Genomic DNA, 24,008 nt, shown 5'->3' with positions numbered 1-24,008 from the left:
CAGCTTCATCCTTTTAGGTCTTGGGGGGCAAAGAAGAAGTGTGGGCTTGAACACAGGCTGCAGCTAGCTACCTTTCAATTTCATGGCAGCTCACAAACAAAGAGAGGGAAAGAACAAGTCCCCCAGCACAGCTCCCTAAGATCCTCAGGTCCCACGGTTGCTTCCCTCTGCCCAGCCCCTTCACTGCAAAATGTGAGCACACCAGGGGCACCCAGTGAACTCAGAGCCACAGGAACAATCAACACATCTTTTATTCACAAATAAAAACTGTCGCAAGATGTTATCTACACATTTGTACAAAAGTCTGGACGCCTATAAAATACACAACGGTCAGAAAGCACGAACCTGCGTGCGGGCGACATCACAGGCTGGCAGGCTCATCCCTCATCTGCATTTGACAAAAATCGCCTCCCACAGACTCCTCCAAACACTGCCCTCAGTGTCCCCCAGAAAAAGCCTGCCCCCACAGCTGCCAAGAGCCCCCGACCTAGGAATACCTGTAGAAAACCATAAAAACTTAGATAATTTGTCTTCAAATTCCCACTGCAAATTCTGTTTTTAGGCAAAATGATACAAAAATATGAAGCTAACAGAACGTTTACAAAACCTCACACCCCGTCTTTGTTGGCGGTGCCTTGTTTCATTGTTTGTGTTTTTTTTTTTTCTTGTGGTTTTGGTAAGAATTCCTGCCGTGGAAGAAAGCATTGTGTGCTCATGGCCCAGCCCCGCTTGTGGCCTTTGGTGTCCTCAGAAGAGAGTGAGGCCCCCAACGACAGGAGGGGACTCGAGGCTAGCTGAGACACCACTGCTCCAGACTGGCGGAGGCCACTCGCGCAGGCTGTTGAGGGAAGGCTGCTGGAGAAGAAAATGAACCAATCCTAAAGGAGAGCTGGTCCAAACAGGACCGCCCTGCTACACAAAACTGCTCAGTGGTGAGGAAGGCAAAATCAAACAAACTGGCTTTAGCTTGGCCAGCGTGGCCGCAGCCACCCTGGCTGACATCTGCTGGTGTCTGGAGTCCTGTCTTGAGTCCGTAGCACCAAATTAGAAAAGAAAAGGCCTACTCAAAGTTAAAGGCACTTGCGTGGCTGTCTGGGTGACGACAGTCTCTCAATCCCCGTGCTCTCTCTGTCCACTGGCTGGCCCTCCCCTTCCCCCCTCTGTCTCCTCTCTGAGATCCCCCCATCCTGCACAGACCCTGTGTCTTCAACCCTCCAACCCCCTCCACATCCTCATTCCATCCCACATTTTATGCTTGCACACCCTGCACTGCATGTCCCTGCCTGTGACCTGTGCTCGCCTCAAACATCCACCTCTTGCGGCCCAGGGACAGCAGTGGTGGCAGCAACACCAATGTCAAAGCAGGTGACCATCATGACGTGGGCCTTGCACAGGTTAACACACTGCTCCAGCGCAGCTGTGGCTTGCTCCAGGGCCACCAGATACTCAGCTGATTCCGGCTCCAGCTCTGGGTCCACCTCGACTGGAAAGAGACGAGACAGGGTCAGGGCGGAGGCCAGGACAGCAGCCAAACTCCTCAAGTTCCCCAGGGAAAAGTGTCAGCTCAGTGGATTCTCCCCTCCTGCCACCTACTAATGAGAGCAGAGAAGGGAGAGGCTAAGGGGTAGGGTCTGGGCTCCTGCACCTGCTGGGTATCCCACTGTTCAGCCAGAGCGACTGGGGCACTCACACTGCTCCAGCCAGCGTCCAGGCTCTACCATCAGCCGGCCCTGGGTCTCAGCCAGCTCCTCACAGAGGTGGTCACGTTTGGCCTGCACTTCCTGCAGCCGCTGCTGCCTGCGCTCTGCAAGCCGCAGTTTGGAGCTGATGCAAACGGGGCCCTGTTGGCGAGGAACATGAAGAATGGGTTATACTAGATAGATAGATAGATAGATAGGTAGGTAGGTAGGTAGGTAGGTAGGTAGGTAGGTAGATAGATAGATAGATAGATAGATAGATAGATAGATATAGACACAGAGAGACAGACAGACAGAAATAAAGAATCTATATATACATCTCTATATAGATATAGATGGCAGGGACTCTCTCCTTAAGGCTTCTTAGTACCCTGGCTTTAGCCATGGTCTCCCCTCCCACTTCAGGCCCTATATAAACACATGGCCAGGCCTCGAAGGTGAGGAGGACAGGATCTGCAAGGGTCCGCACCAGGGCTTCCTGGACTATAGGTCCAGCTCTGTGGAAACACAGCAGTGGCCTCGAGAGTCCCTCCAGTGACCCACCCCTGGAAAAAGCACTAGGGACTACAAGCTCAGGGATAGTTCAGGCTGGTTCTTACCTTCTCCACATCCTGAGAGGGCTGTGGACAAAAAAGGAGATGTCAGGAGCTTCCTGGCCAAACCTTTAGTGGCCCAGAGAGCCCATGTGCTGGCCCTCCCTGACACCCCAGGGCGCCCAGCCTGACACCCCAGGGCGCCCAGCCTGACTGTAGCCTCCCTTACCTTGGCTTCGTCCTCCCTCGGAGGCAAACGGTGCCGCTGCAGGCGCTCCACGTCATCTATCTCATACACCTTGATCTCGAAAGGCTCCTTCAGAGAGCCAGCCAGGGGCGGGGGCAGGTCCACCCACTGCCCAGGAAGGCTGGGCTTGCGGCCTAAGGCAGCAGCATCGGGTAGAGGGGCCGGGATCAGCCTCCGTCGCTGTAGACCTGAAACAGGGCCAGGTGCTATGAGCAGAGCCAGGGACACCCCAGGCTCTAGCCGCATCACCTGCACAACCATACCAACTGATATCGCAGCAGCAGCACTTGTGGCTCTAACTGGCACCTTCCCTGCCCTCGGGTCGACCGGGAGGAAGTCAGAACAGTGCTGGTAGGAGCTCCCAGGCAGCCAGGGGGAGTCCAGCCCAGAGCCTCCTGCCCAGTTTAAACCGAACCTTTGTCTCACTACTCTGTCAGAGTTAAGAAGCAGTCTCTGGGGTGGAGTGGGGTCAGGGGAGGGAATACCCCAGATGGTATAAACTACGGGGTCATGTACCTCACATGCACCAAAGCCCCAGGAGTAGTTAATAACACGCCGGTTGGTATCACCTGCACCCACAATCTGAAGATCCCTCCCAGCGTTGGGCTTAAGTTTATACACTACGAGGTGTCGTAGGGCCCCATGGTTTATAAACTACCAAGGACTATGCACACCTGGCATTCGTAAACTATCCCAGAGACCACACAGGGTGAGGTATCAGGGTGGAGAACGCAGGCCTACCGCCAAGAACCAAAAAGAGCACTCCAGGGAGCTGAAAGGAACTACAGGGCTGTAAAACCCCGCCTTTGGGGTAGCCAACTGCACCGTCAAGGAGCTCTCAGGTCTACAAACTGTAAAGTGCTGTTCCCAGAGACAGTCACTGCTGCCCACCTGTGGCCCTCTTCTTTGGGGACTTGAGGCTGCGGGAGCGGGCACCCGGGGAGGCGGTCCCACTCTCACTCATAGAGTCAGGGGCTGAGGAGGCACTGCCGGTGGCCTCGCTGTCACGGAGCATGCTCTCGTAGCCACTGCTGCCACCGCTGTGGTAGAAGAGCGCCGTGCGGCCCATAGCAGGAGGGAGCTCCCCACTCAGCACGCTGCTGTTGTCACTGCCGTGGCCACTGCTGTAGCGCTGGGGCCTCCTAGGTGCAGTCACCTTGCTGTAGGGGGAGGGCAGGGCCGGGCTCACGGGCTGCCGCTCCTCAGCCAGGTTCACGCCGCTGTCATTGCCGCTGTCTGAGTCGGTCGAGCCCCAGGAGAGGCCACCCCGACCGGGAGATCCGCTGGCTGCCAATTCATGGACACGGCTATGGGCAGCCCGGAAGGCCTGTTTAGTGCCCATGATGGTGCCCCTACCGGCCTTGGTCCCAATACCAGGTGCAGCCCGTGGAGCTGTCCGGGACCCTGGCACAGGGCCACTCGTCTTACCTGCCACAGGGGCACCCAGTGCCCGAGATGTACTAGTCCCTAGATTACGACCCTTGGCCCCACCAGCTGGAGGCTTGGATGCCCCAACACCCTTAGCTGGGCTGCTCCTACAGGCAGGAGCTGGTCCAAGTGGGGGGCTGGCGGGTGGTACACCCAACCTGGGCACAGCCCTCGGTGGCCGTCCTGGGACTTCTCTGACCTTGCTGCCGCCATGAGTCAGGCCCTCGTACCGCTCCAAGGACATGTGGCCAGGGGGACGGTGTGCCACCTCCATCTTGCCAGCTCGGGTTTTCAGGCTGGATGTGGCCTTGGGAACAGAGTAATCAGACCGGCCACTGGGCCTGGCCTCGTCGTCCCCTCGGAAGGCAGAAGCAGCCCCTGCCCGGGTCAGCCCCAGGGCCTGGGTAGGGGTCAGGGCTGTGCTCTGTTCCAGGCTGGACTTGCGCACAGGTGGGGCTGGCGGACCTGCTCCACTAGGCCTTGGAAAGAAGGCCCCCTTGGGAGACACATTCTTCTTACTGCTGGAGTTGGTCTTCAGGCTTCCTGAGTGGACCACTGTCTCCACTGGAGAGTCCCCACAGGACGCAGCAGGTGTGGTCACTCCCAGCGTGGTGGCTCCTCTCCGCAGAGGTGGGATCCGAGCCACAGCTTCTGGCCTCCGGGACACTCTGGTTGTCACCTCACACCCATCCACCACTCTCTGGGCACAAGCCAGCATTATCTGAGCCTCGGGCAGTCGAGGGGAGCCTGGGGTTGGGCTTGGGATGCTGCCTGTGGAAGCCATCTGGTGTGTGTCACAGTCCTCTGCCCGGAGAAGCCAAGGGTCCTCAAACAGGCCTCCGGGGCTGTATGGACTCCGGCTGGGGCGAACACGGTTGGTTGAGGTAGTCCTGGGTTTCCGGGGAAGACTGGAGTGGATGGTTTGGGTTGAGGCTGCCTCATGCGGAGACCCAGCCCGAGGCTCTCTGCTGGATCGTGTCTGAGTTGCTGTGACTGCCTCCACAGGGTGGGGACACCGGGCTGAGCCAGGATTGTCTGGTCTTCCACACTCTGAGGACCTCAACTTGCTGTCGTCTAGGGAGCCGCTTGGGGTAGGAAACTCTGGTGGACCAGGCCCTGCTGCAGAGTCAGGGCTGAAGGGAGGCTGTGGTGTGGAACCACGGCTTTCAACCAAGCAGACACCAACATCGCTGAGCCAGGAGCCAATTGATGAGGCTGGACTGCCACCAGGCCATGCCGTTCCCTCTATGAGCTCCCCAGGGTCTCCTGGGCCCTCACTAACCTGTGAGGTATAGGCGTCAAACTCATCATTGATACTGCTGATGATGCTGACTGGCCTTGAGCCTGAGGCCAAGGCCTGCATGGAACAGTCACTGCCCAAACTGGCCAGACTGGAAGGCCGTGTGGCCCCTGCAAGTCCCCCCAGAGGTAGCTCCTCTACCACTGTGAACACCAGCTCATCCTCGCCATTCAGCTCCACTGGCTGCTGCAGGGTAACTGTGGTGGTCAGCAAGCCCCGCTCCAGATGGCGTCCACGAGCAGATGGACAAGGATAAGGTGTGTCCGATAGCAGTGGGGACAAGGCCATCTGCCCACTCATACCCACGGGGGGTGTCCGCATCACACCGTCAGGGCCTTCTCCCACAGGTTCGGTGGGGACACCGCGAGCTTCTGGTTGCCGAGGCGGTGGAGGAGCTGGACTGGGCAGTGGCCTCCTGCAGCCACCTCCTGCAGTCTTGTCTGGGGCAGGTGGCTCAGGCCGGGTACCATCTACTCTCTGATCACTCTGGGTACCAGTTTTAGAGGCCTCTGAGGTGCTCCGGTGAGTATCTTGCCCAGGGCTGCTTCGAGGGGAACTGGTGACCATAGGAGGGCCCATAGCCTTCCTGGGGGACGTGGCCTCTGGTAGCGAGGGTTTCCTGCCTCCTCTGGCGGGACTGGCTTGGGCTGCGTCAGAGCCACCCTGGAGACCAGGGAATCCCTCACTGCCATCTATGCACTCAAGACGTTCCTGCAGCTCCGCAAATGTACTGCAGCGGAAGTGGTCGGCATCCCGGGGTCCCTCGGAGGGCCTGCGGCGGCTCAGCGCAGGAATGATGGGCACAAAGTCAGGTGGGCCCTCATTGTCGGTGAGCTCGCGGTCTGACAGCGCTGCCCCGCCAGGACCCACATAGATGACTGTGTCACAGGACTGCTCACTGCTGGATGAGTAGTCGGGGTCTCCAGACAGGCCAGGAGCCGAGCGGTCAGCGTCCAGGACCATGGTGCGTGGGTGGAAGGGTCGCAGGTGTGGGGGACGGCGGGCCCGGCCCTCTTCGCAGGAGCTCTCCCCTCCCGAGGAGCTGGATGCATACTGAGGGCAGAAGGACAGGCCCTTGTGAGTGGACTCACCCTGTCTGCATGCAGCCCTGGTCTCCATCTCATCTCTTCCTTGGACTCTGCCCTCTCAACGTAAGAGTGTAAACTCTGTGAGATGGTAGCAGCTGAGCAAGGAATTACACCACAGGGCACAGAATAGAAGGGGGCCTTCTGGGGAGTTCTGAGAGGTGATCATGGACCATGTCACAGGTTGGAGAGGGAGCTCAGGCAGAAAAGGCCATGTTTCACCAAGTGCAGCATTCAGACCCAGGGCAGTAACCTCAGGACACCCAGCATTCCTGAGAAGTCTCCTGCTGAGATGGTGTTCATGTCCCCCTACAACATAAACCCTATTGTAAACAGTTCCACCCCTGCCCAGTGTGCCAGGGACTTGGGCCTGGGCTCTTCTCTGGAGGCATAAGAGACTCACCCACAGATAAGCACATCTATGCCTCCTCTCCCTGACATCCAGAGATGGGGTCTATGGAGGATGTGGGAGCCTGAGGGCCTTCAAGAAGGAGCAAGAGCCGGGGCTTACCTTGCCCTTCTTCCTGCGCAGGCGGTGGATGCGGGCAGCCAGCTGCACAGTGCTGAGGGTCTCTGCGTGGTGGGCTGGTGAGTCGGAGATGTGTGCTATCATAGTGGTTCGGCAGTTGGTAGTAGCCAGGGACTCCCGCAGCAGCATGGTGAGTCTGTGGTCCCTACAAGCCAAGAAGGTGCTCAGAGGCTGGGGTGAGGGGCCATCTAGGTGGAAGGCCAGGTGAGGCGTAGACCACTAGGCTGGGGGATAGGGGCTATGCCTGAAGCTCTCACTGTGCCCTTGAACCTATAACCTTGCACCTGTCCCTGCACCCAAAGCTCCAGGACACACTGCTGGTCCTGAACTGAGGCCCCCAGAAATACCAGACATCAAAATAGCCAGCTCCCCAGAGGTCACCCTGTTTGTGCCTGCTCCCATACTCACCTGTAGGGCACATGCTTGGCCCCATTGACCAGGGCCAGGATGACACTGCCCAGAGCGGACAGCGACAGACACAGGGGTCCTCCAGAAGCCTCCCCGCCTCTGCTGAGTGCTGTCTCACAGCTGCCCAGGTCGATGAGGTGCAGGCGGCTGCGACCTCCAGACACTGAAAACAGTACAAGCAGGGCAGAGGTCTGGGCACCCACCCATGCAGGCAGAGATGCCCACAAGGTCCCCCTCAGTGGGCTGGCAACTGCCTGGAAGTGCCCCGTAACACCATGCACCTACTTCCTCCTTGGCCACACTTCTCCACACGATACTGGTACACGTGCAACGTGAAGAGCATGTGAGAGCTGCGCCGGGTGTCCTCCCCGGAGCCGGCACGACTAGCGCTGCGGGCTGCCAAGGCCGCATCCAGGTAGAAGGCTGCTTTCTCTGCTGTGGGTGCCCGCAGCTCATTCTGGTTCTGGAGCTGTGAGAGAAAAGGTGGAGGACGCATGTATTTAGTGGCTTGAGACCAAGCAAAGTGCTCCCTCTCCCTCCTCCATAATTCCAGAAAGGCTGAAAGCACTGGCGTACCTGTGTCCCACACACGGGGTCTTCCCGCAGATACACGCCTGGAGACTGGGTGTCCTGAAGGCTACCGGAAGCCACCTCAGCAAGCAGATCCCGCAGACTCTGGTCATGGCCGCACACTTCCACAGCAGACACACGGATGGAGAAGCGTGTGCCCATCCTTTCCCTGCGCTCATCAATGAGCCTGAAGAGCCAGGAGATAGCACAGGGCACGATGCCCAGGCTCTGGGGTGAGCTGTCCTTTCCAATCATGGTATATGACTTCCCTGGGAGACAGCGGCATGTGAGAACCACCGCTAACTCTCCACAACCTGTCCTCAAGAACACTTCCAGGCTCAGAAACGTGCCCAGGGTCCTAGGACCAACCCAGATGGTCTTGATACCACACCCAGCCACTCTGAGGCCTCTGCCTTCTGGCTCTGCCTGCCCCAGCTTTGCTGTGAGACACCCACTCCCACATCCACATGGAGAACCTCAACCAGGGCTAGGCTCAGCGATGGCAGCAACATGCCTGCTGGGGGGTGGACGACGACAGCTAGAAGGCAGCATGGGTGCACAGGAGTGACAGCACTTACCAAGGCTCATGTGGCCGAAGGAAAATATGCAGCCATCAGCTCCACCAACCACAGACTGGAGCACGTCAGCCACGGTCCCTGAGCAGACCTCAGCCTGGGGAGGAACCCAGTGGGGATTAGCCAGGTTCCACAGCCTAAGGGCCATGGCCAGTGTCTTCTGCTACATCTGTAAACCTAAGGCCCATTAGTCCTGGTCACTTGAAGGCGGGCAACCCCACAGGGCACATGAACCAACAGACACTGGGCCAGGAACACAGGGCCCTCCCACACTCACATGGACAGTACAGGACACATAAGTCAGCAGATGGGACACGTACAATACAGGTAGGATTTCCTAGCTAGGGACATGCGCCTGGACACCTGACCCAGCACTGAAAGTTGGAAGCAAGAAGAAGTCATGGTCATTGCTCAGTGTTCCTAGTTTCCAGGAAAGAGCAGAGCTGCTTCAAAGAGTTTCATAGGAGAAGCGGCCTAAAGAGCTCAGTGTTCCCCAACACTTGGCCTGGAGAACAGGCAGAGGCTGGGGAAATGCCCTGGACTAAGACTGCTAGGGAGGCAGACCTGGCAGGCCCGATAGGCAACAAAGCTCCCACTCTGCAGAGGAACAGATTTTATCATATCACATGCACCCAGAAGTAGCCCTCCACTGTACCTGCTCTGAGTCCTGGGGGAAGATGGCATCAAAAGCAAACATCTTGGGGACTGGTGCTGTGGGGGCGTGGCGGAGGCCTGCACAGCCTGGGGGCCCGGCAGCAGGGTCATAGAGCGTCACCTGCTTCTTCCGAGGGTCCACCTTCAGGTAGGATGTAGACTCAGCTGAGCGCTGGACTCCTTGTGCTGGCCAGATGCGCAGCATAACCTTTACCTGGGGGTTGGCAGAAGCAGGCAGCTGAGCTCTGCCCTCCCCCCAGCTGGTTACTAATTACAGGGCAGGAGAGCCAAGCAAGAGTCAGGACAGCAGACCAGGTCTCAACATGGGCGCCCACACCACAGGAATGCTGCCTGAGCAGATCCCATATGAGGTCAGCAGGGTAGAGGGAAAATGAAGCCCAGGGTGGGGTGGAGTTGGTAGGGTGCATAGCCGGTCTCTGCAAAGCGGGAGACAGGCGAGGCTGGGAAGGAGAGGGCAGTTAGCAGGGACAGGAATGTCTAGGCCCGCTAAGCAGTTCTCCCTCAGAGGGCCAAGACGCTGTGGGGAAATCTCCAGGCTTGCCGCCGCTGCCCTGCAACAGCTCAGGAAGCCAGGCCCGAGAAGCTCACCAAAGGGAGAACTAGGATGGGCGAAACATGGAGGAAATTACATGGGACGAGAATCCAGTCTGAGAAGTAGGAATTCTGAAATCCTGCCTAACAAGCCCCAATCTGGGTAAATCAGGGAGGTGTGTGGAAGAGGAAAGGGCAAGGATGGACCTGTGCTCCTGGGGTTCTGCTATCGGCTAGTCAGCCTGGGCCATGGCGGAAACAGGAGATTCCATTGTGCCTAGTGACCATGCCAGCCAGAGTCCAGGGGATCTGGAACAACGGACCCCAAGACCCTCTATGAAAACGAAATGGAAGAGATGAGGATGCCAAAGGAAGCTGTGCTGCAGCACCCCAGAACCTGTGTGGAGAATGGATACGCCCACAGGCGCAGCAATGGACAGGAGAGAGGGAGGTTGGGGGAGGTGGGAGACAAGCAGGCCACCCTGAGTTAGGGTTCCCCTTGGCTGGAGGACACGCCCTTCCCTCTCCAATGAAATCTGTGGCTCCACATTGGTGTAAATCAAATTACCAGGGACTCATTTCAGAACCAATATTTCTCAAGGATTTAATCGTAAGTGACAGATACATAATGCTGCAAAATTGGTTTAGGGGGGCAGTCTACATGAGCCCCACAGGCTCACTCCCGGTGGACAAGGGGCACATTGATATGCAGAGCCTCCCGTGGAGTGGAGTGTCCCACCCTCTGGGGAGAGAGAGGAGCAGAGAAATACTTGGCTATTGTACTACTGAGAACCTGGGCTCCATCAGGCGAGAATCGATTCTTTTATTCCCCGGTGACAGGAACAAAACGATTTCATTTCCAAACGCTGCTGCAATGCAGACGAAAATGTGCACTTCCAGGTAATTTTTGGCAATTTTTTTTTCAGTGTGAACTCCTCACCACTTCAGGAACCAAATGGGTTCTGGAGATATGAGAGAGTGCCTAGTGGGGAGGAGAGGCCTGGAGAAGCTACGATTTGGCTCTGATGTCTCCTGAGGCCTCTTGAGCAGATACTAATCCCGAGTCTCCAGGCAGGGAGGGGATTGAGCAGGGCACCTCATCCAGCCTGCCCCCCACTGCCCCCCCCCCCCCCCCGTCCATTGTCTGCTTTAAAGAACCTGTCATTACCTCAGGGAAATGACAGGGTCTCTGAGGAGACAAGAGCATCCTCACCCCCCAAATGTGCAGATATCACAAAGCCGCTGGAGCTGGGGGGAGGGGAAGCATATTTTACATAAAAGCAGGGCTTCCAGCTCCCCAGAGGTGGACCAATCTGAGGAGGGGGAGGGGCGCCACTCAGCACCCAACACCAGAGAGATGTCTTTTTTAATACCACGGTATGATGAATTATCTTAAGTAGCACATTAATGTCAGACACCGAATGTGATCTAACTTCTTTTCTGTGGCAATATTAAAGGCCTTTCAGGAAGCACTTCTGATGATATGACATTAGTGCTAATAACACCTGGAGCCGGGGAGGGGCACAGAGGTGCGGGGGACAGGGGCTGGTTAACAGGCTGGTGGCCAGGACATCTCTAGGGAAAGCCCTGAGTGGTCCAGGGTCAGCAGAGACCTGGCAGGCCCCCAAAATACAGTGACAGCAAAGAACAACTGTCGTTCTGAGCTTTAATGTCCAAAATGGAGTTTTTACTCCTTATCCCATCGGTCCCCATGGCAGACACTGTCCCCACGGTAGGTGGACAGACAGGCAGCGAACAGGCTGGCCCTAGGCTCAGCCATTCTTCTCCAGGTCTCGCCTAGCTCTGTACCTATACAACCAGAATAGTGACGGCCTGGTCAGTGGGAAGCACTGTCCATCCTGGTGCTGTGGCAGGTAGAGGAGCCCAGTGCTCGTCAGGCAGGCCTGGGTCCAATCTCCCTCCTTTTTCCTCCCGATACCACCAGCTTCATCTACTAAATACTGCCAGTGTAAAAGGTGGGGGCAGTCAAGGACCGGCAGGCACAGGTTGTGGGGGTCAGAGACACCCCTTCTCCCAAAAGAATAGGGCACAGAGGCTGGCGTCACCTGTCTCTAAGAACTGTCTGCAACTGTCCTTAAAGAGGCAGGCTGCCTTCACCCAGTTCGCAGTCCACTGGAGCTGGACAACTGCATACACACAGACCTTCACAGAATGGTCCATCAGGTCCCAGACAGTAAAGCTGTCCAATGAAACCCACCACTGCAAGGCAGCGGCCTGAGACCGGGAGCAGGTCCCCACGACCGGAAGTCCATCCAGATCTGAGAAACAACGTTCTGATCCTACTCTACGACACTCTGGGCTGTCACAGCCCTGCGGGCCACACCGAATATGTATGTGGCTCCCGTGCCACATGCTGTCTGCACTCAACCCCAGGCTAGTCTCTTTTCCACACTCCACCCCAACAGAGGCCACCTCCAGCCGACTGCCTTGAGGAAACCATGGGGTGTGTCTCCATCCCAGGGGAAGGGAGGAGCCAGGAGGCCTGGCTTCCAGCCACAATTAGCATTCTGAGAGGAGGCAGAGGCGAGGAAGGCTGCCTGCAATGCTAAAAGGGTGCACAGTGAAGTCAGCTGGGCCTGAAGGAGCCCCAGACCCTCCCACTAGCCTGCAGCTGCCTGTCTGGGCAGCCCTGTCTAGAGGGCTCTTCCTTCCTCTGGCTCTGCCACAGAAGGAGGCCTCCCTTCTGGAAGGAAGACTTGCAAACACAGAGCTTCCTTTCTGGTCCCTATTCAGGAGTCTACTCCCGCTAGCCAATGCTGACTACTAGTACAGGGCATGAGCTGGTAGGGCTGGTGCCAAGTCAAGGGATGGTTGCTGGGCATAATCAAGAAGGGACCCCATAACTCTCAGGATGTGTGGTAGGGACATTACCCTTGGAGTGGCAGAGGCTCAGCAAAATGTATGTGCCGGAGGGCAGGACCCCCTTCCCACAATAGTTGTGAGAGTCTGGTTCTTCACCCAAGCATCTGCACAGTCCTGCCACAGGGTACCCCACTGGGTCTGGGGTACAGGGACTTCTCCCTCAACAGGGTACCAATCATAGGAATCCAATCAGAACTCTTAGAAGAAGGTCTGAAGCCAACCAGCTTGTCCCATCACCACACAGGGCTCTCACCCTCTCCACACCCCTTTCCCCAACTGAAGCCATCTGGCTGAGCTGCCTGGATACCCTGACTCAGAAAAGCTGAGGGGTCCCACCCCTTCCACCTCTAGGCAGCATTCAAGGGGGAGGAAGCAAGAATGAGACTCTGCAGGTCAGCTCCCATCCTAGGCCCAGATGCCCACCACATGGCTATCCTGGAACATGCCCCTGGGACCTGAGGGACGAGCTTCTTCCCGTCGTCTCCCACACCAGTTCCACACTCTCTGTGCCCTTTGGAGCATTGCTTCCAGGGCTCAGGCTCCCCCATCAGCTGTCCGAGTGTGGCACTGGAGCAGGGGGCGGGGCCCTCTATCTCCTACATGTTAATAGATAGCCCTGGCCTCCCACACCCAGGCCACCCGACCTCAGGTAGCATCTACCTTTCCGAAGCTGCTGGGGTTTTCCTTGGCCTTGGAGGCAGCCCTGAGCAGACAGGGGGGCACTGGGGGAGGCCACAGCTGCAGCGTGCCACTGAAGTCCGTGGGGTAGGTAGACGTGCCACGAGTGGTGGGCGCAGGTGGTGGGTGATGCTTCTTGCGCTTGGAGGCCAGGCTGAGCTTCTGGGCAGCCCTGGGGAGGAGAGGCAGGGGTTACCCAGTCACTGAGTCCCTGTGTCTGTCCACACCAGGCCGCCCCAGACTGTATCAGCCATACAGGTAATCGCTCTGAGAAAACAGCCAGAAATTCTTACAGCTGCAACACCTGAACTCCATTTTTCTGAGTGGACAGGTAGCAGATGGTCCATGTCCACACAGGACTGCACTCTGCCCTGGGTGAGCCCTGATGTCATAGTCTCCATTCCTAACCCTCCACCGCTTTCTTCAAGCTGACCGTATTCCAGGGATACATCCCAAAGGTCGGGTCTCTGTCCTGGAGTGGGTTTCCCTGCAGCCCCAGACCCTGGAACAGTTGTCCCCACTGCCCTGCAACACCCTCCCCTGCAAAATCCTCGAGCCAAGTTTCGGGCTTCTACCATATCTGAGCTCATGAGAGCTACAGGGCCCTGCCCCACACCTCTGGTACAGGAACCCAAGAACATCACCACTGTAAATTCACACCACGGTGACCCTGGTGGAGCCATTCTCTCTGCCTGTCACCATTTTCCAAAGGAAGACCCGGGTTTGGGCCAGGTGAAAGATTCATGGATGAGAAGTTATCCAACCAGGTCCACCCCTCCCCCACATCCCCAAATGCCCCAGCTCCTTCTCCCCATCCCAGTAGGCCTCCCAGGTCCATTCTGTCCTCCTCAGAAGGACCCAACATGCAAGAGCCCAGAGCCTCGGGCCCTCCTCGGCACCTCCCACCACGCTGCTGGTGCGCTGGTAACTCCTCTCATCTTTAATAGGAGTTGTCTTTTAGGAGGCCCCAGGGACAGCTTCTTCCTAGTGCGGTGTCATCACAGAAAATAAAAGTAATCTACGGTGCATGGCGGAGTCCTTAACATAGCCGCAGTGGTACGCTACCCCGTGCAGCAGCCAGGGCACAGTAGGGAGTGGAGGATTCCTGCCCAGGACTCCTGCACCCTGAGGTGCAAACTCGAACCTCACACAGCGCCTTAAGCATTTGCCTGGTATCTGCCTGAGCCTGTGTGTTTGCAAAGCTCAAATGAGCCTTGCAAGGAAGTGTTTGTCAGTTTCTCAGCACCTTCACAGAAGAAACACGTAGCCAGACGTGGGCAAGCGACGCCCACGCTATCACCTACCAGACTGTGTACACTGAAAAATGAATGGCCAAGGCAAGAAGGATCCCTGAGCTACAACCCAAAGTGTACTCCCACGTGGGTCAAAGAACACGGGCAGGGCCTGGGAAGGGCCACAGCAGATAGAGCCATACTGTCCCGGCATCCCTCAGGGGCTTTCTCTGCCTCACTCCTCCACTATCTGGGAGATTCCACCCCAGCGGCCTCATGAGGAAAAGCCTCCTTCCTGCCTCAGAAAGCTGTTATCTCTGGGTACAATCAAGGCAGGGCAGTCACAAGCCCCTTACCTGGTACTGCCCAGTGCTGGGAACTAATGGAAGAGCTATGCCATCCAGCTGGGCAGGCAGGAAAAGCAGGCTTCCTAGAGTAGCTTTCTTGCCTATAAGAGGGTGCAGAGAACACCTGTTCCTAGGATTTGGGGAGAAGACAGTACACGGGGGCTGCCAAGTATTCGGTCTCAAGGTGACCGCAGTGTTCAGCAGATAGTAGAGACCAGGGCACACCTACTCTGAACCAGCTCTTCACAGCTATGAATGGCCCCTCCACAGGTCAGGCAGGGCAGAGGACATCTTTTAAAGATGCCTAAAGGGGAGGGGCACCCCCTCAAGGTGTGTAGAAGCCAGCGGAAGACTAAGACAGCTAGAGGAGGCCCGGGGTGGAGGACAGAAGGCTGGAGCAAGATGGAGGTGAAGAGCAAGTCTGGCTTTGCCGGGTGGGACCATAGACAAGCCTGCCCTGGGTAGTGCTCTAGGGAGCCAAGGGCCCCAGCACTGGCATCAGCCAATCCAGCTACCTCCTCTAAGAGGCCAGCACCCTGGTCTGACCTGACTTGCAGAGGGGTTGGAAGCCAGCAGCTGCTGGAGCAGGCCGAGCCTCCAGAATTCACTAAGCTTCTCTCTGACAAAAATGAGACAAATTCCCATAAACCTCCCAAGACTGCAAGGCCTTGGCTTGCAGGGGCTTTAGTCCCAGAGGCCAGGCCAGACCCTGAGAACCCCAGTTTGGTTCTGAGCAGCAAGGACACAGGAAACACAGCCTCAGAAAGGCTAAGAAAAGATAGGGTGCCATACCCAGGCCCATCAAGGCCACCACACTGTGAGAAAGTGGCAGTCCTGGGGTAGCAGGACATACAGTGAAGAGGGGCTAGTCTGAGCAGTCTGCCCTCGCTGGGAAAACTAAAAAAGGCAGGAGCTTCCAAACAGCCCTCTTACCCTGGGGGACACCACCTCCAGAAAGCCTGTCCTGATACCCCAAGGAAGACACCAGCCCCACAGAGCCACTCCTGATGTCTACAGGGACATCAGCCAAGCCAAGTCTGAGCTCATGGGAAGCCTGGCGCACACACCAATGAGGACACCAGTGACCCAGTCTGTGAATAGCAGCCTGAACAGCAACCCCACATCCATCAACTCTGGTTCCTGATTCGTGAGAGCAGAAATAAAAATAGTTCCCCCTTTTCATAAAGAAAATGTACCTCTTCCAAAGAGGAAGGTACTTCAGAGGCAGATGGACTTGACACTGAGCACCTAAAGGCAGACTGATCCCTCGGAGCGATCAGCATCTGCCAACGCAACGCTTCCCCTAAGCTGAGAGGCTGGTGGGTATAGCAAGGCCACACATCAAGGCTCCTTCACCACAGTGGACCTGCCATCTGCATGACTGGCCTCTTGGGGACCTAAAGTACTCACTGTGAGCCCCTTGGTAGGTCCTACAAGACAGTTAAAGGGACTTAAGACCTGACTGGAGGGAATTGCCACTTAGGGCTCCCCTGGGCCTGCTGTGCCACTGTCACCTGAGGGCCTTACAAGGGAGGCTGGAGCAAGCAAGAGACTATGCTGTCAAATCCTTCCTCCTGGTAACCCAGCTTGGAGCCTCTACACCTCTGCCAGTTAGGCCCAAACAAATGTCCAGAAAGAAACTTGGGGCTCCACAGAGGCCAGGAAGCTCTTGAGTACCAGACAGACATCCCTGCCCCACAACTACCTGAAAGATGCCTGTCCCAGCAGAGGTTACTGAGATACCTAGATTCTGGGTACCAGAGGTAACCCATCTTTACCAAGGGCAGAAGGATCAGGGCTAATGAGAGCATCACAGAGAGGGAAGGCTGCGGGATGCAGAGCAATTAGGATGCTCAGAACATGGGTGTCAAGGTCATGGCAGCCCCTACAGAGTGCGGTCTCAAATTTCTTAACCAGGGACATAAATCCACTCAGGGATTAAGCACCCAGGTCCAGCTGAGGGGAAGTCACTCTACCGCCTGGGTTCTCTGGTCCCCTTGGGACCAATGTACTTCAATGTAGACATGACTCACAGAGGTGACTGAATTAGGTTTGCGCTGGTTGTTCAGCCTGGGCAGCCCAGACTCACCCCAGGACTATGAGATTTAAGAACCTAAACTGTTGAGTCCACCCACCGAGTGCACAGCAGAGATGCACCTGGTGGACCCTTCCTCAGGCCCTGAAGCCCCCTACCCCTGGCCCTCGAGGGCAGCGCTCTGATCAGGCCTCCATCCAAGGACACCTTCAAAGATTCAAGACTTAGTTAGCCACTCTCCCATCACGCAAACCTCCCAAGGATGGGCAAGGGTCACGCTACCCATCCAGGTTCAGAGGATGAGGGTAGGAACAGCATCTACTCAAGATGAGCCAAGGGCCGTGGGGTGAGGCCAAAGTTCCACTGTCTCCTGGTGCACTCTGGGCAAGCCCCTCTCCAACGCCACAAGTGCCTCCCTTTGTCCGCAATGCCAGGCAGTAGTCACACAGTTTCAAAACTCCCACCAGCAATCTCAGCCCTCCTGGGACACCTACCTTTAACCTGGCCCTCAACAGGTCAGGAAGCCACCGAGATTCAGGGTGACTTATAAACTGGAAGTAATGGAAGCCAGTACTGCTCCCCACCCCCGTCCTGCCTGGGAAAACCTGATACCAGCCCCCACCCAGGTCCACTTGCTTCTTTGTTTCTATGGAAACTTTCCAAGGTCAGGGTGCTGCTCAGACAAAGGAGTTGAGACAAAAGGCAGCCAGCACCTGCTGCTGGGCAGGGTAGCCAATGAGTCTGTGGGAGAGGGACACACCATACTCTGGGTGTCAAGACCCTACTCAGGCCCTGGGGGGCCTCAGAATCAGGGTGCTGGCCACTGCCCAGACCAGCGGCCACATAAACTCTTCTCAAGAGATCCGAACCTTTCTAAATCTCCTAACAAGTACCATGCCAGGAGAGTCGCTGCCCCAAACGCCACCAAATCCTCAAGGCAAAGATCCTTGAAGTGAGAAGTAAGCAGGGTAAGGACAGACAGCTATCCGCCCCTTGTGCCCAGCCTCCCAGACACCATCCTGTCTGCTGCTGTTACATGGAGGCTGCCAAGCAGGCTGAAAAGGACTCGTACATGTCCCCATCTGGAAGGTCCTAGCCAGGTTCTCTGCACCTAATTGGGGTGGCGACTGAGGCCACATCAGTCACAGGAGGTTCCGCAGCACGGCACAACGGCCCTCATCAGCCAGCACCGACAAGGCCCTAATCACATGCCCCGTCACGCCCCCCATCAGGCCCTGCAGTCCCCCCGGACCAGGGCTGATAAGACGCCCTCTGCACACTGCCCAGCATGATACAGACAAGCTTATCAGCGCCCGTGCGGGCTGTTAATGGGACAGTGACCCCCAGCTGGCTGCCATTACCTCTCATTATGGCGATTACATCCTGTAATCCCTGTTCCTCAGGCTGCTGGAAGAGAGCAGGATTCCAGCCTTCGGTCTACAGAGCCAAAGGCTCTGCCTTGGGCCAGAGCCCAAGCTGGGGAGGGGGTCCTGTTCCCACCTCCCACATTGAAGTACACCGTTCCCTTTGGTCAGACCGCCATGCTACCCCACATCCTCAAGCTAGGCATCCTGGAGGGAAGGAGTCAAGGCACAGCCCTGTCACTTCTATGCACCTGAGCTCTGAAAAGTCCCCAGGAGGCCAGCCAGGCCCTCAGCTGAGCTGCTCAGTACGATGGTTCTCACAGTCTCCCCTCTTTGACTGACTGAGCCACAGTTCTCCCAAGAATACGCCACAAGCCACCAGGGACCAAGAACTCAGGGCCTCCATTCCCCAACATGCTGCGGCTCGTGTGACCCCCCGGAGGACATACCTTATAAAGAAAGAGGCAGCAGCAGATGGGCCCGTAGAACCCCCTGCTGAGGGGCCTGGGGCTGGAGTAACCAAGGCTGAAGTGCATGCTGCCCCTCGGCCCCACGCCTTAGACATACCATCAGGGCCTGCTGCTGGGGGGCAGTCTCGGACTGTGTCAGCCACTGCAACAGCAGCCACAGCTGCCTCAGCCTGGAAGAAGGAGAAATCCACGTGAGGAACAAGCAGGTGACAGAGGGACACTGCCCCAGGCTGAGAACTCTCACTCACCCTCATCCCCACCGCACGCTTACAAGATCCTGCCTGTGTGACTAGAAAAAAAAAATCACAGCCGGGAGCCTGGGACCCTGCAAGAGAGGCCTCGTCCCCAAAACAACCTACAGTGACCCATCTCCCCAGCTGAGAGTACGTGACAGGTCTGTCTCAGCCACTGAGGGAAAGGCAGACCCCACCAGGGACAGACGCTGCAGCCCTCATCAAGGCCTGCAATGACCACAGAGGTCAGGTAGACAGACCTTTGCCCTACATCCCCGGGCCATCTGGGATCACCCAGAGGTACAATTATACAAGACACCACAATAAATATTTGGCATGAGTGCTAATTGCCCCCCATGTGATAACGGATGACACGCCGCTGTCTGAAATACAACTCTGGCATTTCCAACTAATTAGCTAAAATAAATTCTAGAAAGGGAGAGGCCTCGTCATGGAGCATAGATGTAATTAAACGCTCCCAAGACAGCTTCCACGTGATGTTTACCTGTCCCTTGGGCTCTGGGGGTGGAGGTGACCCAAGCCCTAGCCAAGTAGGACAGGCAGCGGGTCTCTTCCTGAAAACTCCAGGCCCCTCACCCTCCAGTATATCCTCCCACTCAGCCTGAGTCGGGAGGTCAACATCCAAACAAAATGGCCTGTACCCCAGCTGGCAAATCCTGGGATCCCCAGGCTCGGAGGGCACAGGCCTGGTCTGGGGACCTTGGGCGGAACTCAGTATTCCTAAGGTCTCTCAAAGGATGTAGTCCCTGAGTCCAGTGTGGTAGCTCTGTAGAAAAAGCCACTCTGGCAGCACTAACATGGGGCAGTTACCCTCCTCACAGGAAAGGCCTCAGCTACTCAGCTCCTGAAGAACCCAGCTTCTAACACCCTCCCACCCCAAGAGAAGGAACAGACTCTTTCTCTCTGCCTATAAAAGTCCAGAGCCCAGGCCAAGTCTTCAGCCAGCTCAAGCCCAGTACCCTCTCAGTCCCCCGCGGTATCCACTACCCCTGCAAGAAGGAAAGGGCAGCCCTGGAATAGCTTACCAGACACTGCACTGGACACCTTATCAGTCACGTGACCATAGGTGTAGAGGTACATAGGACTACACTCTAAACCTGCCTCAGAACCCAGCCTGGCCAGCCCCCTTCTTCTCCAGGTCATGCCGCACTTACTGTGTTTTCTACAGAGACTGAGTTGCTTAGCTGGGAGAGTGGCACAGGAAAGCATAAAAATATTTAAGCTGCAAGGCTGAGAGCTGCGGTCTGAGCCCTTCAGAGCAGAGCTGGACTTGGCTGAGGATCTACTGGGCACAGCAGCCAGAGCCCAGGGCCAGGAACCCTTGAACAGGCTGGGGGAGGAGGGGTATCCAACCCACAGCCCCCCAGTACCTACAGTTAGCTCGGCACTCTGTGATGGCAGTGCTGGGGCCCAGGGGCCGGAATGGCTGACCCACACCCCACTCCCATAAGCCCAGCCACCCTGGGGCATTTCCCAAGGCACCAGGGCCTTTGACCAGCTGACCCACCTGCACCGCTGGTCCTCCCCACACTGACCTGTCTCAGGAGTCCCGCACGTGACTTGGCTCCACCGTCCCACCAGCTGCCATGACACGGCTCTGTCCATCGGGACAGCCACTGCCAACTCCTGCCAGAAGCAGAGCCCGGACATGCCAAAAGAAGCCGTCCCAAAGCAAGTGCAGAGCAGCGGAGGTGTGGGCAGGAGGAGGGGACCACAACATGGGGAGGAGGTGGGCGGACGGCCAAACAGAAAGTGTGATGGAGGCACACAGCAGCAACGAAAGGAAAAGCATGGAGAGAGGAGAGCATGAGGCCAGCACTGGCCAAGGGACAGCGAGCAGAGCCCTGACTCCACCTGTACCCACACAGAGGTGAGACATTGCAGAACCTACCTAAGTGGCCACCCAATGTCAGCCGACCTCTACAGAACACCGGGCTAGTTTAAGAAACACAGACCAGCCGGGCGGTGGTGGCGTATGCCTTTAATCCCAGCACTCGAGAGGCAGAGGCAGGTGGATCTCTGTGAGTTCAAGACCAGCCTGGTCTACAGAGCTAGTTCCAGGACAGGCTCCAAAGCCACAGAGAAACCCTGTCTCGAAAAACCAAAAAAAAAAAAAAAAAGAAACACAGACTAGCCCACAGCAGCAGCCCTCTAGGGCCGACCTCTGCACCTGCAAGGTTCTGGCCTGTGAAGGACAGTGCCCTCTAGGCCCCCATCCCCCCATAATACCCACCAGGCGCTGAGGTACTGGAGAAGCAACCTGGAGGCGCAGGCTACACTTGAGGGAGTAGTGTCCCGCAGAGAATGTTAGATCTTTAGTGGGACCTCTCTGTGGCTCCCTCCTCTGATCTCATCACCCAGAGCCTCACGGCCTAGCAACAAGGTGCAAAGTCCTACACTTTCAAGGCCCATTGTCCCCACCCCTGTCACAGAAGGAGCTTCACTGGGGCTTCACATGGAAGAGGAGGCCACCCTGCCAACCCCCACTATGTGGGGGGTAAAATAAGGCCTACACAGGGTGTCAGCAACACTAGGAAGAGTCCGTGGAGGCTCAGGCCCAGCTGGAGCTCTTCCACCCTCCAAGAGCCACCCCAGGTCTCTATGAATGGCAGGCAGCAGGCGCCCTGAACAGCTCGCAGTGGCAGGCAGCAGGCACCCCCACAACGGTGCTATGCAACCACCCCGAGTGGGGAACCCTGGCTCCTTGAGGCCTCCCTCTGATGGCAACTGAACCATCGCTATCTAACTATGGGATCAGGAGGTGAGTCCTATCCTGCAGCTTTTGCTTCAAGAGAACGACAGGTTTCTTGACCCCCGAGGGCTTCTGATTGCGGAACATGCCACATGGCTAGCACCGGAAAACCACACGCACAGGTGCTCCTCATCTGTTACAGAACTGGTGTCTCCACCTCACAGTCTAGGGCGGTGGTTCTCAACCTTCCTAACACGGTGACCCTTCCAGTTCCTCATGTTGTGGTGACCCCCAACCATAAAATTATTCATTACGAAGTTGCTACTTCATAACTGTAATTTTGCTACTGTTTTGAATCATGATGTAAATATCTGATATGCAGGATGGTCTTAGGAAACCCCTGTGAAACGGTCCTTAGACCCCAAACGGGTCACGACCCACAGATTGAGAACCCCTGGCCTAGAAAGACTAGTAGGAATAGTCCCCCAGGAGCTGAAGAGCAATGGCTGGATACTCCACAGGGAAAATGGTCAGAAAAGGGACCCTCTTTGATCAAGGGTTAAGGGGAGCCAGGCTCACACAGGGCTCCCTGGTGCGAGGGGAGGTTTGGAGGACATCCTTCAGCCTATAAATGTCTGTGCTTCACTACTGTGTATTCCAGGCTCTGTCACCCATCCATGGGGCAGGTTTATGTCACCTGCGCTGTGCCCTGAGGACAGCCTGTCATGGCTGCTCCAAACCTGAATGAGATGTGGCTATGACTTGGGTTAAAGCTGTGCAGGCCAATAGCTGTGCACTGGAACTCGGGGCTGTGGGCAGCTGCACCACAGTAACACCCAAGTGGAGGGACCAGGATAGCTCTCAGCCGCAGCATCTTAAATGTTCTAGGCCTTGCCTGTGGTTTCAGGAGTCCATGAAGACACACACAGGTCATAACATCTCCTCTAAGGACCAACTGTCCAGCCAGAGCCAACCACTTTCCCCAGCCTCTACTGCTGACCTCAGCCAAGGTGAAAGCGACCATGGAACCCAGACCTGGCCCTCCACTCCTCAGCCCAGTATGACAGGGGCTAAGTTGCCTTTCCCACCGGTGGGAACCCTATCAGACCGCTGACGATCTGTAACAAATTCACAATGCATCTCTCCAAACGTGTTTAATACCAGAGCGCCCAGGCGGTACTTGATCATCGGCGATTGATGCCCTGCTTCAGGGGACATTGCCTCATCTGCAGCCTAAAGTCCTATTTATGGTTCTAATAATCTCCCTATTGATTGCCGAGACTGTTCTCTAATTATAAATCCATTCCCACCTTCCCAAACACAATCAATGTGCACGTGAAATAGAGTGAGAGCCTTAAATGCCCACATTTTATGACAAGCAGGCCACAGTCAGGTTTACTTAACTAGAGGCCAATGACCCTCCCAGCTTCCTCCCCAGTCCTCATCACCAACCAAAGCATAAGGCAATGGCCAGTCAATCTGTGGGGCCACCCAAACCCCTTCCCACCAGGGTCTTAGGTCTGAGCATATCACCTGAGGCTTCCTTTGAGGTCCAGCTCCATGCCACCTCCTCTAGGAATTAATTAATTCACCTGAAGAGTCAGTAGCATCTGTACCCTACACCTGGGTTCTGTTCCCCATTCCTCAGGCAGCCCAGCTGTTGGGTCAAAGCCTCAGGAAGACAGAGCAGCTGGCCTCCCTTCACTATGGTAAGATAGATAGACGGCCTCAAAAGATCAGCCCCTAAACAAACCCCAGGGACCAGCTCCAGCTTGAGGCAGAATTCTCGGCACACACCACATCCAAGAGCAAGTCTAGCCAACAAGTTTTACCTACCTCAGAGATGCCTAGAGTCAGAAAACGGGAAGAATCTTCCTTACATGGGAGCGTGTATAAACACTGCCCAGTGGCTCTGGGGTCCCTCTGCACCTAAGCACATCTCTTTGAAATGCCACTGGACACACAGACCAAGGGTAAGAGCCTACACCCCACACCAGAGACTTTGCAAACTTCCCAGGCCTGCATGGTTGGCTGTTGTTTGCTTGGAATGCATACCTGAAACTCTACCACGGAAGCACAACTCCTTGGAAAGACCCACAAATCCTCCGCAATCAGGGCTCCAGGGAGCAACTGGGGGAGAGGGGGGCTTCTCCATGTAGCCATTGACACACGCTCCACAACAGCCTGCCCCTGCCCCCTTCACCTCTCCTCCTCCTGCCTCTTCCCCAGAAGCTACCAGTACCTCATTCCTGGTAGAACTATTTCTACCTTCTCTCCCCAGAGGATCCCTCCCACTACGGTCACCGGGGGAACTCAGACAAACAGTACAAAGTACACTGCCCTCCCTGGTAGGCACCGAGGGCCCTCAGACTAAGTCCTCAAGGGGCAGGTGGCTGTGCCCTCAGCATGGTGCTCCTGGAGAAGGGCTAAGTCGAGCAGGGCTCATGTAGAGGGGCTGTGCCCTTGTGGTGCCCT

At 56.5% G+C, this 24,008-nt stretch overlaps 1 protein-coding gene across 3 annotated transcripts in view; it reads right to left on the bottom strand.

Moving 5' to 3' along the window:
• Positions 1 to 236: 236 nt before the first annotated feature.
• The window catches only part of Kif26a (kinesin family member 26A), a 38,277-nt gene continuing 14,505 nt past the window's right edge, over positions 237 to 24,008 (bottom strand). For 2 of the 3 annotated variants that reach the window (XM_026781442.1, XM_005343604.2), the window contains exons 4-16: positions 18,567 to 18,757; positions 13,122 to 13,311; positions 9,028 to 9,240; positions 8,376 to 8,469; positions 7,804 to 8,066; positions 7,513 to 7,696; positions 7,228 to 7,390; positions 6,802 to 6,964; positions 3,369 to 6,258; positions 2,460 to 2,665; positions 2,297 to 2,317; positions 1,691 to 1,841; positions 237 to 1,483 (exon numbers count right to left, since the gene is read on the bottom strand). In XM_026781442.1, the coding sequence (XP_026637243.1) occupies positions 1,302 to 1,483; positions 1,691 to 1,841; positions 2,297 to 2,317; positions 2,460 to 2,665; positions 3,369 to 6,258; positions 6,802 to 6,964; positions 7,228 to 7,390; positions 7,513 to 7,696; positions 7,804 to 8,066; positions 8,376 to 8,469; positions 9,028 to 9,240; positions 13,122 to 13,311; positions 18,567 to 18,757 (4,911 nt within the window). In that variant the 3' untranslated portion in view covers positions 237 to 1,301. Of the gene's footprint in view, positions 1,484 to 1,690; positions 1,842 to 2,296; positions 2,318 to 2,459; positions 2,666 to 3,368; positions 6,259 to 6,801; positions 6,965 to 7,227; positions 7,391 to 7,512; positions 7,697 to 7,803; positions 8,067 to 8,375; positions 8,470 to 9,027; positions 9,241 to 13,121; positions 13,312 to 18,566; positions 18,758 to 20,376; positions 20,827 to 24,008 lie in introns of those variants that run through there. The other variant, XM_026781446.1, reaches the window with a different exon arrangement.

The sequence above is a fragment of the Microtus ochrogaster genome, chromosome 1 (assembly GCF_000317375.1).
Source record: "Microtus ochrogaster isolate Prairie Vole_2 chromosome 1, MicOch1.0, whole genome shotgun sequence".
Classification (NCBI taxonomy): domain Eukaryota; kingdom Metazoa; phylum Chordata; class Mammalia; order Rodentia; family Cricetidae; genus Microtus; species Microtus ochrogaster.
The sequence above is the reverse complement of the archived record's forward strand: the minus strand, read 5'-3'. Positions and strand labels throughout refer to the sequence as shown.